This window comes from Eurypyga helias, unplaced genomic scaffold (assembly GCF_000690775.1).
Source record: "Eurypyga helias isolate BGI_N326 unplaced genomic scaffold, ASM69077v1 scaffold8533, whole genome shotgun sequence".
Taxonomy (NCBI): Eukaryota; Metazoa; Chordata; class Aves; order Eurypygiformes; family Eurypygidae; genus Eurypyga; species Eurypyga helias.
The window spans coordinates 96,401-110,266 of NW_010239207.1; the positions used below are offsets into that span (position 1 = coordinate 96,401).

The window sequence follows — 13,866 nt, forward strand, 5'->3', positions numbered from 1 at the left end:
CTACACTGATTGTGCTAGCCAAGCACAACGGTATGAAATGCACGTTAAAACAAAGTGCAGATTGTAGGCTCAGGTAAATTTTAAAAATTACTTTTTTCATTTCTAAGAGAGCATTTAAGTCTCTAGTAGACCATGTTTATTATTCCATCACGTTTAATATTCCATTGTCCCAGTTAATTGAGTCAGCTGTCACTTTACCTTGAACAAGATGTAACGTGATACACTTTTTAAAAGAAAGAAAGAAAATAAGGAAAATGCACAGTGCAGGAGCTCTTGTTAAGAGCAAATAATTTTGAATTCATAAGTGCTAAGATTATTGATTGTTCCAAGTAATATTACATGAAAACATAGAGGAAGGCCCTACCAATATAGGAGACTGAGACTTTCAATAGCTTAAAGTGAATTAACATTCTTTAAGAATGCTTTCTTCTAAAACTATACGAAGTTATCGTGTCTGGGGAGTTACTGTCTTCTCTGGAATTAATTTCCTAGCTGTCTGAGTGCGCCAAAGCCTGACTTTGATTTGCACTGATACTTTAAAATAGCTATTGGAAATTGTCAAATCTGAAAGCAACTTTTTGTCACGAGAGGCTTCTTCCGGAAGATGAGACCAGTGAAACCTAACAAAACATGGCAAAAGACTGTGGTTCTCAAAATACAGGAGGTGGCTATGATTTTGACTCCTCCCCTCATTTCCATATTATTAAATTGACTTTTTTTTCTGGTAATGAAGACAAACATGTATTATGTAGTAATAATGTTTTTAATTTCATCATATAAAATATAGTAGTATGTAAAAAAAGACTTCAAATACGTGTCCAGGTATTCCCTTCGGCTGTGCATACCTAACTCATACATGTCACTTACTTCCTTCTGGTACCACTTCCATGGTACATATGGTTTGTGGGAATTTATTTAAATTGTGCCACACAACAAGAGAACCCTGAACTGCTTCATCATTCATATTTGAAAGAAGCATAAATGCCGGGAGGCAGTGTGCCTCCCTTAATTAATGTGTGTGGTACTGATCCCCTTGAGCAGCCTGGTGCTGACTCTCACAGCCTTAACTCTGTCTCCCTCCTTCACATGCCTTTTCTTGGATCACCGAAGGAAAGGGCAAATAAAGAACAAACCTGTCTATGTAAAAAATGTTTAGAACCATCAATGTTAAGTGATGTAACTTTATATCCTCATACAAATTTTTAAATCCAGATTATACTGATCTGTCTAGGTCACAGTTTAGCATAACACAAAATAACAAATATATGAGTTACTCAGATTATAAAGAAAGAAACTTCAGGGGGACTACTTGGAAATCAAAAGTCTACTTCTGGTGTAGGTCTGCTTGGACCCTCTTAGGTGTCTCATTATGCAGTTTATGAATTACTGAGTTCACTCCCACAGGATGTTACCAATCAGGATAATGTTCATCAGTCAGTCACTTGTCAGGGTTTGTGTGGAGTAGGTTTTTCACGTGTGTGTCTCTCTGGCAGAAAGTTATTTGAAGCTAAAACTCTCAGTTCCATAGCCGGACTGCTAGTATTTCCATCAGAAAAACCTTCACTAGGAGTTGTAATCAGTGTCAGAAGCAGCCTTATTCTTGAAGGCCCCACCACTAGAGTCAAACTGATACCAGCATGTCCCAGTAATAAATATGTCTGATTAAATAACACGGTGTGGTGCGCTTTGCAGCACGGTGGCAGTCAGTCACAGCCGCTCTTCTCTTGGCAGCAGTCGTGCTGACCGGATGAAGGCCGTGTTGTTACGAAGGAGGCTGTGTTCTTCTCCTTAATTACATCTTTATTGCACAGGTCTGCGTGTGCTGCAGCAGAGCCCCTTTCTACGCTGAAGGTCTGTCTTCTGTCACTGCCAGTTCATTTGTAATAGCTTGGGTCTTAATCCCTTGCTTGTTCTATCTGTTTGTCACTGTGCTGCTCTTACTGCTGCTTTATTTTCAGTGAATAGAAAATACACAGAAGTCTCCATTAAGTGACAAACAGAAAAAAATTTAAATCTTTTCATGCCTAGGGACTCTGCCCAAAAGAGTAGGTATTATGTAAATGGGTTAGTGCCCTGGTATCCACATGTAGTGCTGCCACCTTGTTGGCCTGGCTGTCAGCAAACATCAGGTGATGCAACTAGGTAGGTTGGGTGGGCGTGGACAGAAAAAAACCATGTGTTTTTTATAATGGGAATATAATAGATATCTGATACTGAATGCAGAAAAAAACCCAACCTGTTTCTTGCCATGGAATATTTTATTTTGTTTGTTTCCTTTTCGTTTTCAGTAGATTTAAACAAGGAATCATAATTCATATTTTCTCCCAGCAAAGCATTCACTATTATTTCATCACCAAGCACTGACATGGATTAATCTTCCTTGCAGAGGAAAGAAACTGCTTTTCCTATCAGTGATTTTTGTTTCGTTTTGTTTTCTCTTATTGTTATTATTCACACTGAAATTCTTTCACACAATTAAGACTTTGAAAAATTCCCATTTCATTTTCACAGTTGTGATTTACCATTCATGGAATATAGTGGCTTGAGATAGCTAAATAGCAAATATATATGGAGCCAGAAGTTTATCACATAAATTAATATCCAGTTTCAACAGGATTAAAACCATGTCAGGTTCTAAGCATCTTGAATTTTAAATATAAATTTTGATATTGTTTTAGTTTTTGTTCTTACCTACTGCATCTTATGTGTGTCTTTCAGCCACTTATTTCCATAAGTCTGAAAATAACGTCATTCTGCAGTAGATTTTAAATGTGGATATTTCCATGATTTCTGTATCTGCTGGATATGGACTGTTGTTATAGCAGGAGAAAAGAACTCTTGCATGGATGAGACCAGTGGGCTCACTGAAGGAAGGAAGTATCATTTTCCTTAGTTATTCTGTAGAGCCAAACTGTGTAAGAGAAGGTTGTCATAGAGAAAATGATAGATATTAATGAAATGCTGTCACGACAATGTTGTTAGTTTAGCTGTGGATTCATAAAACTACAGACAGTGTGACATGTGAGACTGTCAGGTTACCCTCTCAGGAAGTCGAGTTAATTAATGTGATGGTACATCACTTAGAACATCCTAAATGCCAAACAAATGTTTCCTGTCCAGTGTTCTGGTTTTAGTATTTCCTATTTTTGTTATTCTTTGTTTCCATCTCCTGTTTATATATATTTATATATAGGATTGTTTCTTAGATCTTCTGGAGCAATTCCCTGCTGACTAGAGACACAGCATGTTGTGCAATACCTAAAGTGTAGAGACTTCCTACAACACTTTCTTTTAAATAATTGTGTCTTTTTGGAGGTGAGAGACCTCCTTATTTGTTTCTATTTCAAGTAATTTAGGAAATAAATTCAATTCTGTCTGATGCTGAAGCCAAATCATTGAATATATTATGTTACATTGGTCTCAGCTTTTAGGAATGCTCATTGGAGTTATAACTAAACTTTGAAAACTAATGCTATGAAATGATACAGCGTTTATTATGCTAGATGCTTTCTGTTAAGGAAAATGAATTGACATTCAGTTTATAGTAATGTTATAATTATGGTTGCTCAGGCATGCTTGAGAGATATGTATCTAACTTGGTTATTCCACTTCCATAAAGTTCATAGCAGCTAAACACCTTACAATCACTCATGTTTATCCTCTTGGACTTCCAGTCAAGGTCAGGAACATTCACTAGTTAAAAGAAACAAAGAAAATTTAAGAATTATAATCAAGGCATTTAATATGAACTTTGTGACCACTTCTTTATAGAAAGGAGAAACTGGGAAGTTCCTGGTAGCCATGAAGAGAACAAATCTTGAGTTGCTCAGTCTCTTGAAATTGAATGTGTAGTTGTAACACCAAGATTACACATATAGGCCAAGTGGTAAGGCCCTACGTATCACAAAAAAAGTCAGGCCAAGTGGTAAGGCCCTATGTATCACAAAAAAAGTCATTCTGGCAATGGAATTGAACCTCACCCTTCTGGCTCTTCAACACCTCCTTGCTCCTCTGTCTCATTTTTTCTTGCAATGTTATCCGGTAATTCTGTGGTAGCTCCTACTTCTGAATATTAAACTGAGCTGTAGTGTACAGGGTAAGGAGTCAGCATAGTAGATTCTTTTTTCTGGATCTCCTTTTGAATTTATGAACTTTTCAGATTCTTCAATATCATCACTATATGTAAAGAAAGACAGTGTTGTTTACTTGTTTGCCTTGTTAAAATACTTCCTAGGCCTGTCCCTGCCATCATGATGAGATATATAGCATTGGTGAGGAAAAAGCTTGTGAAAAGAGGGGAAAGGTTTTCAGCAATGTGATCTGGCTTAGAGATGGGTGCAGTTTTGTGAGCGATTTTAATATGCTTGCGTATAATGGCAGATTGTTGGTCTTTATAGGCAGGGTATATAGCGAGGATGCCTCAGTGCACATGTGACCTGTGTCAGTGTCTCACAGCTACTCCTGTGGACGGTCAGGGAAAAGGCTGATGCTTGGTGTCAGTGTCTCACGGCTACTCCTGTGGACGGTCAGGGAAAACACAGAACTGCATAAACATCCAGGTTTGCGTACAGGACTCTGATACAAATACAGTGGGTTTACAGAAGTACCTTTGATTTATGCAAGCAACTAAACCGTGTGTGTTAAAACTTGGCCAGCTGAGGTTCAGGAATTAGTTGCAAAAGTGGGTGGAGCCTATATTGAAAATTGAAATCTTTGGTTCTGATGAATTTGATAGGACAAACCAAGAAAAAAAAGTCATCATTTGTCACATGGGAGGGATGGTAGATGTGTGTGTGTCATTAGATTAATATTTGCTAAAATGATAAACTGAATTGTTCTAAAATGATTGTTGTAAATCAGTAAATAAATGAAAAAAGAGCTAACTGCTTTATCTACTGGCTTGCTGATGATTTTGATTCATAAGTTTTCCATTTTCTATGGAAGTATGATTTGACAATGGACTGTAGTTAGCAGACAATATCATAGATGTCGGGCTTTTAAAAGACACGCATAGAATTTTAGATTGAGTACCCTCTGAAGAAAAAGGTCAAGAGTAGCAGTACTATGTAGAACCTCTATCTACATTTGTCATTTTTTCCTTTTGTATGGCAATGATTGCTTGGTTTTAAAGAAATTACTGGAGTATATATTCTTTTATTTCCATCACAAGTTAACATGCATCTTAGTTTTGAGATCGAATGACTTGTTGACTTTTTCAGTAAACGCTGAGCACCTAAACTGTCTTATCAATTAAGAGTAGCAGGGTGTCCATTATGATAAATGACTATTAGTAAGTACCTGACAAGTATCAAATGTTTCAGTCATGGAATGGAAGTTGTATACTTGGACTTTAGGTAAACACTAGTAATGCGTAACTTTGGTTTTTTCTTTCTTTTGTCTTGAAGTGCAATGAGAGGCAGAATTCACCAGTGACTTCCCCAGGATCTTCCCCTCTTGCACAAAGAAGAAAACCACTTCCAGACCCCCTGCAAATCCCACATCTTAGTCTTCCACCTGTACCTCCTCGTCTGGATCTTATTCAGAAGGGAGTAGCACGGTCACCATGTGCCAGCCCAACTGGATCACCAAAGGTGTTTTATTGATCTATTATTTCTTCATGTATGAATATTGAGAAATTGTATTTGGTTGCTTTCAATGTGAGCTATTTTTTCATTTTGTAAGACAGACTATTGTGAAATTTTCCATGTGTATTTTCTTCTTCAGGAGTTTGCTCTGTCCAAAAGCCCTTGTAGCTTAGAAAAGCTTCAGATTAGTTCCACATTGATTGCATCTCTCATCTCCTTCACTTCACTTTGACAAGTGCCTGTCCCTTTGCATAACACCTTACATAGTCTGATGTTTACAACTACATGTATTGGTCAAATGTGACCTCTATTTGCCTGAGAGATCATATTGCACTTGGTTATGGTCAGAATTTTAAAGGCATTGCTGTACTGGATCAATTCTGTAATAAACCCTGATTCATGAAAATAAATAGAAAATAATGTTTCCTCAAAATAGATTTTAAGGTCATTATCTCAATTAAATTGTAAGTTGTGTTCTGATGATGGTTTATGCTCATTTTCCACAAGAAAATTATGAGCAGATGCCCTGCTTTCAAACCCTTAACCGGCATGTATTAGGACTCAGATTTCAAGGGAAATAATAATGAGTCTATAGCTAATAAATTGTATGCTGTGTTTTGTGAAACTAATGATACCGAAGGGTTAATGATTTTTTGAGTAGATAATCACAAATGAGGACAAATACTATGTTTCTTGATCTTTATTCTGAGTTGATCATTTTGCTGTGATTGCTGTATAGAGAGGGGGAATTAGATTTAAATTTTGATTGTAACCTAACAGTTACCATACTGGCAAGTACTCTTGTGGTGCCTTGAAAATATCTCAGTTAGAAATAGTGAATTCTAGCCTGATTGTGAGAGAAATATGCATGCCTATGTGTAACTTTTTTTTTTTTTTTAATTTGCTGTGTTGTTTAGTCTTCTCCTTGTATGGTGAGGAAACAAGACAAACCTTTGCCAGCACCACCACCTCCCTTGCGTGATCCTCCACCACCCCCACCGGAGAGACCCCCTCCAATTCCACCCGACAACAGGATAAGCAGACACCTGCATCATCCGGAAAGCGTGCCTTCCAGAGACCAGCCGATGCCCCTTGAAGGCTGGTGTCCCAGGGATGTGTTTGGGGCAAGTCAGTTAGTAGGGTGTCGGATAGGGAGTGATGCTTCTCCCAAGCCAGGACTGACTCCAGTTTCAAATATAAATGGAAGGCACAACCGCCTAAGTTCTGATCCAGGATTTATGAGGAAACACAGACGTCACGAGCCTGCAGAAGGTGCCAAGGTACGAAATGAGCTCAAGCTGTTGAGTCCTAATTTGATACCCTACTGCAGCGTTGTCTTGCATTGGCTAAAGCACTGTTCCTATTGGTCAAGCGTTTATATGCTGTTTCTGAATCTTTTCTGTTAATACTTACTAGTAAGCTGTTCATAAGTAAATAGTTTGTTAAATATTGTAATTTGTAAAGCAACAGTACACAAGGGTCTAAGTTAAAATTTTAATATGAGGCCTTAAAAATACAGTTTGGAGAGAAAATTCTAGATTTTTTTAGCAAATTATCCATACAGTTGGTGCATGATGATAATATAGCACTGTATGCTGTACTATTGTGTTATAGCATTTCAGGTCTACTTTGGAAATGTCTTATGCCAAAATTGTGCATGCATTTGCTGATGGAATGGTAGTTGTTCTAGTTACCTCTCTTACAGCTGAGGACTTGGTGACCTCTTCAATCTGTAATGTATGCAGGATGATGTAAACAAATATACTTAAATTGTCAGATATGTTGTGTGCATTAACATAAAAAGCTAAATATTCTAAAGGGCAGTTGTGTTGTTTATCAGTAAACATTATTTTCAAAAGAGCATCACATTAGTCATGATGTTTAATATACTCTAATGGAAAAGAGCTGACCTGTCTTGACCCTAAGGAAGAAGACACAAACACATCCAAAGCCAAGCTACATCATAGAATCATTTATTGTATCTTTGCCACTGGCATTATGGGCAGCATCCTTGAAAAAGTGCTCAGTGGCACAACCCCAGTATTGCATTGTTTGATCTGGTATTATCGATATACTCTAAACCTTACTCAGGATAATTAGCATTGCAACTTCCTTTGTCACTTGTTTACAGTAATACACGTATGATCTCTAGCTGAATTGTTCCTGGGTGCTGGAGTTGTACGTTGTTGCAATTTGTCCTTAGCAGCTTTTGACTTCTCTTGGACTGATGTCCTGTGTAATGTCCAATAATCCATTGTCAGTGCTGAGGGTGTGTTCAGAGTTGTCACTTGCAGCCTTTGCACTGATTATCTAGCTTGGCTTGGCTAACAGGGCAACTGCTTGTCACCCACACAGGGGAATTGTGTTTTCCTGTCCTCGGTTGCAGTGAATAGTATCGATGTCTATAACTGTGGTGTTTCTTCTATCAACAAAGTTGAAGGATTTGTTTCTACATGCTGATTGAAGATGTCTGGGGAGGAGAGCAAAGAGGGAGTAGTTCTGGCATTAGGCAGCTTGAGACAACTTGCAAGACTATGATGGGGGGGCTTAGGTTTAAAAGAGATCAAGTGATGACGGCCTAAGAAAAAATTCCTAGTTCTGCTCTAATCAGTTTTATCAAAGCAGCTCAGTAATTTATTCATAGAGCAGGTTATTAACTCAAAGCTGCTCTTTTTCTTTTTTTTTTTTCCTTGAAGGCTACATAGCTTCTGCTAAGAAAGATGGATTTGTGGTTAAGTCACGGTAGTTAGAAATCATGAATTTTTCTCTCTCTTAGCTTTTCCCAAGGTCACAAGCTATTTAACCTTTCTATTGCCATTTAATTATTTTTTTATATGGATGTTTTGGTTATTTTGAAATTGTTACTGAACGTCAATTATTATTGGTAAAGAACATTGACATATATGATGAAAGGTGCTTAAGAAGTCCAAGATGTTACATATCATTAGAATGTCCTTTTTTCAGCATTAAGCAAAACACCAAAATTTTAGTTACAACTAGGCTGTTATTTAAAATGCTACAGCTTTTCATCTGATTTTAAAAAGCATACTGGATTTCTATCTTCATGTATCGTTCCAGTCATGTTCTGGTGTGGTATTGAAGCTGATGGAATGAATACTTCTCAAATCAAAATAACCACTCCATGTAGAAGTTTACATAGGCATTTCTTTAACCAAGTGCTGTTTGAATTGTCATCTTCAGGTTATAGACCTAAGCCATTGAGTTAAAGGCAGCAACTGACAACTGAATTACCATTTAAGGCTGTATGTGCATTCACAAGGGAAACATTTAATGAAAACATTTTCATCCCTGATTCATATATCAGTTGTAATACCTTTTTGCTACGGGTAAAAGCAAAGAATCAAGAAGGCAATCCCATGGGTAGGGGGTGGATTCTGACAGGTACTGTATTGCAGAGTTTTAAAAAACATTCATGTTGTACCTGTTGTTTTCCCACTGTACTTGACTCTCACTTTAATCGGTTTGCTACCTCAAAATCTTAATTCTTCCCCAGGCAGTTCAGCTGTAACTGATTTAGTCCATCTAGTAACAGTGATGTGAAACTTCCTCTTTTGGTGAAATTTTAAGCTAACATGTTCTACAGCTCCCAAACGGGGTGAGCTGAAACAGGTATGAAAGTCACATCAGCTCTGTCATCTGAACTCCTAGGAAAGCCTTTACTCATATGTTCTCGAGGTCTGTTTTGTAATACCTAGTTGCCATGATGATAAATGGGAGGAGAGGGACCCATTGTAACACTTGTGTGATTTTTAGGTCTTTTCAAATGGTCATCTGATAAATGAAGAATACGATGTCCCTCCACGGCTTTCACCCTCTCTTCCAGCTGCCTCCATCATCCCTAGTATAAAGTAAGTTAACTTTATTTGTAAAAGAAATGTCAATTTTAGATTATAGCGCTGAATCTCTGGTACTAAAAGAAAAACGGGAGGAAAGAAAGAAATAAAATTAACTGCTAGAACTTGGTGATATATTTTCCATGAACTTTAATGTGGCTTTACACAGGAGATGTGAAGTGTATTGGTTAAGTGGGACCAGTTCTGGTGTTAATTGAAAATCGTACATTTTTATAGGAAGAGAAGAAATTGTGGCAGATCTTGCTCACAGGCATTTGGCAGTGGGACCAGACACTGTCTGGTTTTGCTTTGACTACTACAGAAGAATTGTGGTTAGAGCTATTTTTTGCAGATGAGAAATTCTAGGGAATATACTAAGAGTAAAGAGCATGATTTGGGTGCTTTCTGCTCCTAATCTAGTCATGGTTTCTGGGCTTTCTACACATGGAGCTTCCTCCAGGGTTCATGCCAGTATCTTTTCTTTGTTGTGGCTAACAACCAACCAAAAAACCCATTTTTATATCCAATTTTGTCATTTGAGGTTAGAGTACTCTGAGTCTTCCAGTGACATGGTGTTTATTTGGTACCAAGATGTTACTGAGCATAGCAAGTGTCTTTCTATTCTGAATCATGCAGGATTTTCTACAGAACAAGTTATACTTAAAAATAGAAAGCTTGGAAGTGCTGTAAAGTAGTTTGACAGTTTTTTGTGTTTTTGTAAAGAATTCAGAGCATATCACAATGTTTGCTGTCATCCTACAGTTTTGGGTTTTTTCTTTTTTTTCTTCAATGGACTCCTTGTGATTCTTGCCTCTAAAAAAAAATAATTGGGCATTCAAATAATTCAGGATATTAATACTAAGAATTTTCTCATTAGTGTGTAATTTTGCCATATCTTCACCACTTGTTCCATTGTTGTTCAGTTAATGGTAACGTAAAAGACATCTATTTCAGCATTTCATTAATATACTGCTTTTTCTCTTCCTAAGCACCAGAATGAAGGGGAGTGTAGTGGAGCATTGACTTTTTCATTCAGAAGCATATGGTCAGGTGGAATAATTGCTGAGTTGAAGCTCTCAGTGTTTACAATCAGTTCAGAAGCAAGTTTTAGAACACTATCCTGACATTTTTGTAATTGAATGTTGTGACAACCTGATTGAGGTAGGGTATCACAGGAGTACCGTTTGGATACCTCATGTAATCAATCCCCTCTATAGACTGATCTCCTTGGATTGACTACTCTTTCCATGATACAGTGCAATGCCTGGGATGTTTCACACCCTGTCAGTCAGAAAGGGAAAACAGTAACTCTGCTAGACAAACTAAATACTTTCATATTCCAAAGTAAATTGAATTCTTAAGAGGGAAGATTCTTATTTTTATTTTTCATAGTGTTGAAATAACACATTCTGCTTCATGAAAATCCCATTTTTTAAGTCAGATTTTTCCAAATGTAGCCTAGACTCAAAGTACAATGTATGCATACACTATACAGTGTCATTTGAAATTCCACAAGAATCATAGCAGTGTGGACAGGCATAAAATCCATGTCAAGCCAGTCCAAAACTAGAATGTGTGAATTTGGCTTGGTCAAAAGAAATACCTTCATTAACTGAAGTCTTCTGAATAGAAGACTGATGTATTCCAGCCAAAAGAAAAATATTCCTTTGCTAAAAGGAATTACTCTCGCTTTCCACAATAGTGCTACTGCAATCAGTCTGGTGCAGGTTTCTCTGCTTTTGTCTTTTCTGCATTCTGATCTGTGCAGAGTTGTGGCTTGAGAGCTGGTTTGTTTCATACAGCTGCAAGGCGTTTTATTTTTCCTAGTCATTATCGTAAGTCTGTAATTTCAGATGCTTGATGGGAGGACACATTGACTGTGAATTAAATGTCATAGTCTAAATAATGAGAAGGCAAAATGTACCTTCGGTGAAACGTCACAATTCTAAAATATCCCTACTTAACTTGTTTGACCAGTTTTTACTGAATAAGACATTACAAATATGAGATTTTTCTCTTTTTCTCTTTACTATATTAGATTAATAGAAAAGCACTCCTGCCTTTTTTCTGGAAACAGGGCTGATTTACTTTCATTTTACTAAATTAATCATTATTAACCATAATTAAATAATGAATTGTTGGACTCATGTTATCCAAGCATCTGATTTTTATTTTCCTCTCAGCTACTTTGTTGCTGACCCTACATGTTACAACAGTTACTCTTTTTTGGCCTGCTGTATATATGTCAAATTATTTTTAGTAGTTTTGATCAAATTGCTATTTTAGTCTTGAAAAAATAAAACTATTATGTTGAAGATACATAACAGTTCTTCCTCGAAATGTAGAAATTTTTGAGTTAGTGTTCGGTTTATTGCTGTGAGTGTGTCCCATTTTGTTACATCAATAGAAAATCGGCCTCTTTGTCTTGAAAGTGCTTTATACCACTGTGGTGTCTTCTGTGAGACCTTTTTTGAATATGTATTGAGACATCCAATTCCAAGTAACTCTTGTATTATATAAATATATTAGGAATATATAGTTGCTTTGAGGTAGTTGAGGGAAAAGTACCACCGAAAGGCATTTCTCCTCTTGCTATCCTTTCTGTCTTCCCAACAAACTTTAAAGGTGAAATCGTAGTGCCACTAAAGGCCACTGTGGCTTGGAAATCCTGGCTCCCTTGAAATCAGCCTTTGGCATGGCGCTTCTCCAGCAGCGCTAGAAGGAGCACACTGACGTGCAGGTTGGACGGGAGAGGATGCTCTGGAGGACACAAAGTGCCCTTAGCTCATAGCTTGACAAGCGGGTGCGTTTGGATGCATCGGCTGTTCTGTGGCAATTACTGTGTTGCAGGCTGACAAATGGAAAATTGTGTCCTTCTCTGTGAATGAAAGTGAGCTGCCTTGTATACACTGTTTATAGACTTTGATTTTCAGGATAGAGCACACTCAAGGCCAGATGACAAGCGTTGACTTTGATCACATGATCCATATGAGTTAACGCTTATTTTGCTGAAACAGTTTGAGGCCTTACAGGAGTAAAGCTTTTGTCTGCGCTAGCCCGTAGTATGCTGCATAGGACAGAAGAGTTGATAGTAGGGACCTGATGTCTGCACTGTACAAGTTATGTGGCAGCAACTGGCTATAGTCTTGTCCTGATAATATGAACAGCCTTTAGAAATCAGAATCTAGTAGGGGAGCACTTTGAGTGTATCATGTATTTTAGTTTAATCTGGAAAGTATTCCAGTTATGCACTCCTCAGCACAAATGAAAGCATGCTAACTGGATAGATTAGAGGGATTCATTTCAAAAGCACAGTCCTGATCCAGACTGAAATATGTGGACTTGCAAGTTCATCATGTCTAAGTTCAGTAAATCAGTTTATGAGTAAATTACGGAAGGGGAATATTTCCTTGAAATATTTCTGAATAAGTGTGAGAAGTTGGTTTCCCAGGAGTTCTCTTTACAACTAAGCTGGACATTAAGTGTCTTGACAAAAATAAATTTTCACATCTTTTCCTTTTTTGCCTTTGGCCCTTGGTGCTCAGTAGCATAGGAGAAATTGACATCTAGCCTTCTGTCCCACAAACAGCAAATACAAAGTTAGTGCTTCCCAGAATGTTATTCTGACTTTCAGTTTTAAAATATTTCCACTTAAGGAGTATGAAGGGGAGCTAGAGAATATACAAACAGAGTGTACTGGTCAGTTTTGTATTCCTCTGTACACAAGATATGAGGATAATGAAGTCTTTTGAAGAGTAGTTATAGAAAATTTCACCACCTGGATAAACAGATGCCTAAGTGTTTCATGTCCTTGCTTATAATGACAATGTTCATGTGTTTACTTATAAAAACTGGTTAAATGTTTGTCTGTTTATCTTACAAGGTGGTTTTGTGTAGACAGTAGAGTTAGTCTTAGAACAATAGCGATTTAATAGAACAACTTGAGCTTGAAAAGATTTCAATAACCACGGAGGAAGTGGGATAGCCATCTAGAACAATGCAAAAGATGTTTGTAGTCAGATACCTTTACAACTGGAGTGAATTATAAGAGCAGTACAATTGTTTTTTTAAAACAGGAATTCTGAAATTGCCCAGAGAAGCTGTGCATGCCCCATCCCTTTAAGTGTTCAAGGCCAGGCTGGACGAGGCTTTGAGCAACCTGGTCCAGTGGAAGGTGTCCCTGCCCATGGCAGGAGGCTTGGAACTAGATGGTCTTTAAGGTCCTGTCCAACCCAAACCATTCTATGAAATATTAATAAAGTATAATTTAAATATAGGACAATTTTAGGACACTGATGGAGAGTGTGTTAACTATGTGTTAGTATTCTAACTTTCTGGTGCTTTACAACTCAAAAGCACCTGTCAGATACTAATCACATATTGATATTTACAACCTGGCAAATATTTTCCATACTTTCAAGGTAGGG

General features: G+C 37.4%; 1 protein-coding gene across 1 annotated transcript in view; it reads left to right on the forward strand.

Annotated features, from left to right (window-relative positions):
* CBLB (Cbl proto-oncogene B, E3 ubiquitin protein ligase) overlaps positions 1–13,866 on the forward strand; it is a 127,540-nt gene that overhangs the window by 96,166 nt on the left and 17,508 nt on the right. The window contains exons 10-12 of the mRNA XM_010148061.1: positions 5,406–5,591; positions 6,503–6,865; positions 9,360–9,454. Of these exons, the coding sequence (XP_010146363.1) occupies positions 5,406–5,591; positions 6,503–6,865; positions 9,360–9,454 (644 nt within the window). The remainder of the gene's footprint in view (positions 1–5,405; positions 5,592–6,502; positions 6,866–9,359; positions 9,455–13,866) is intronic.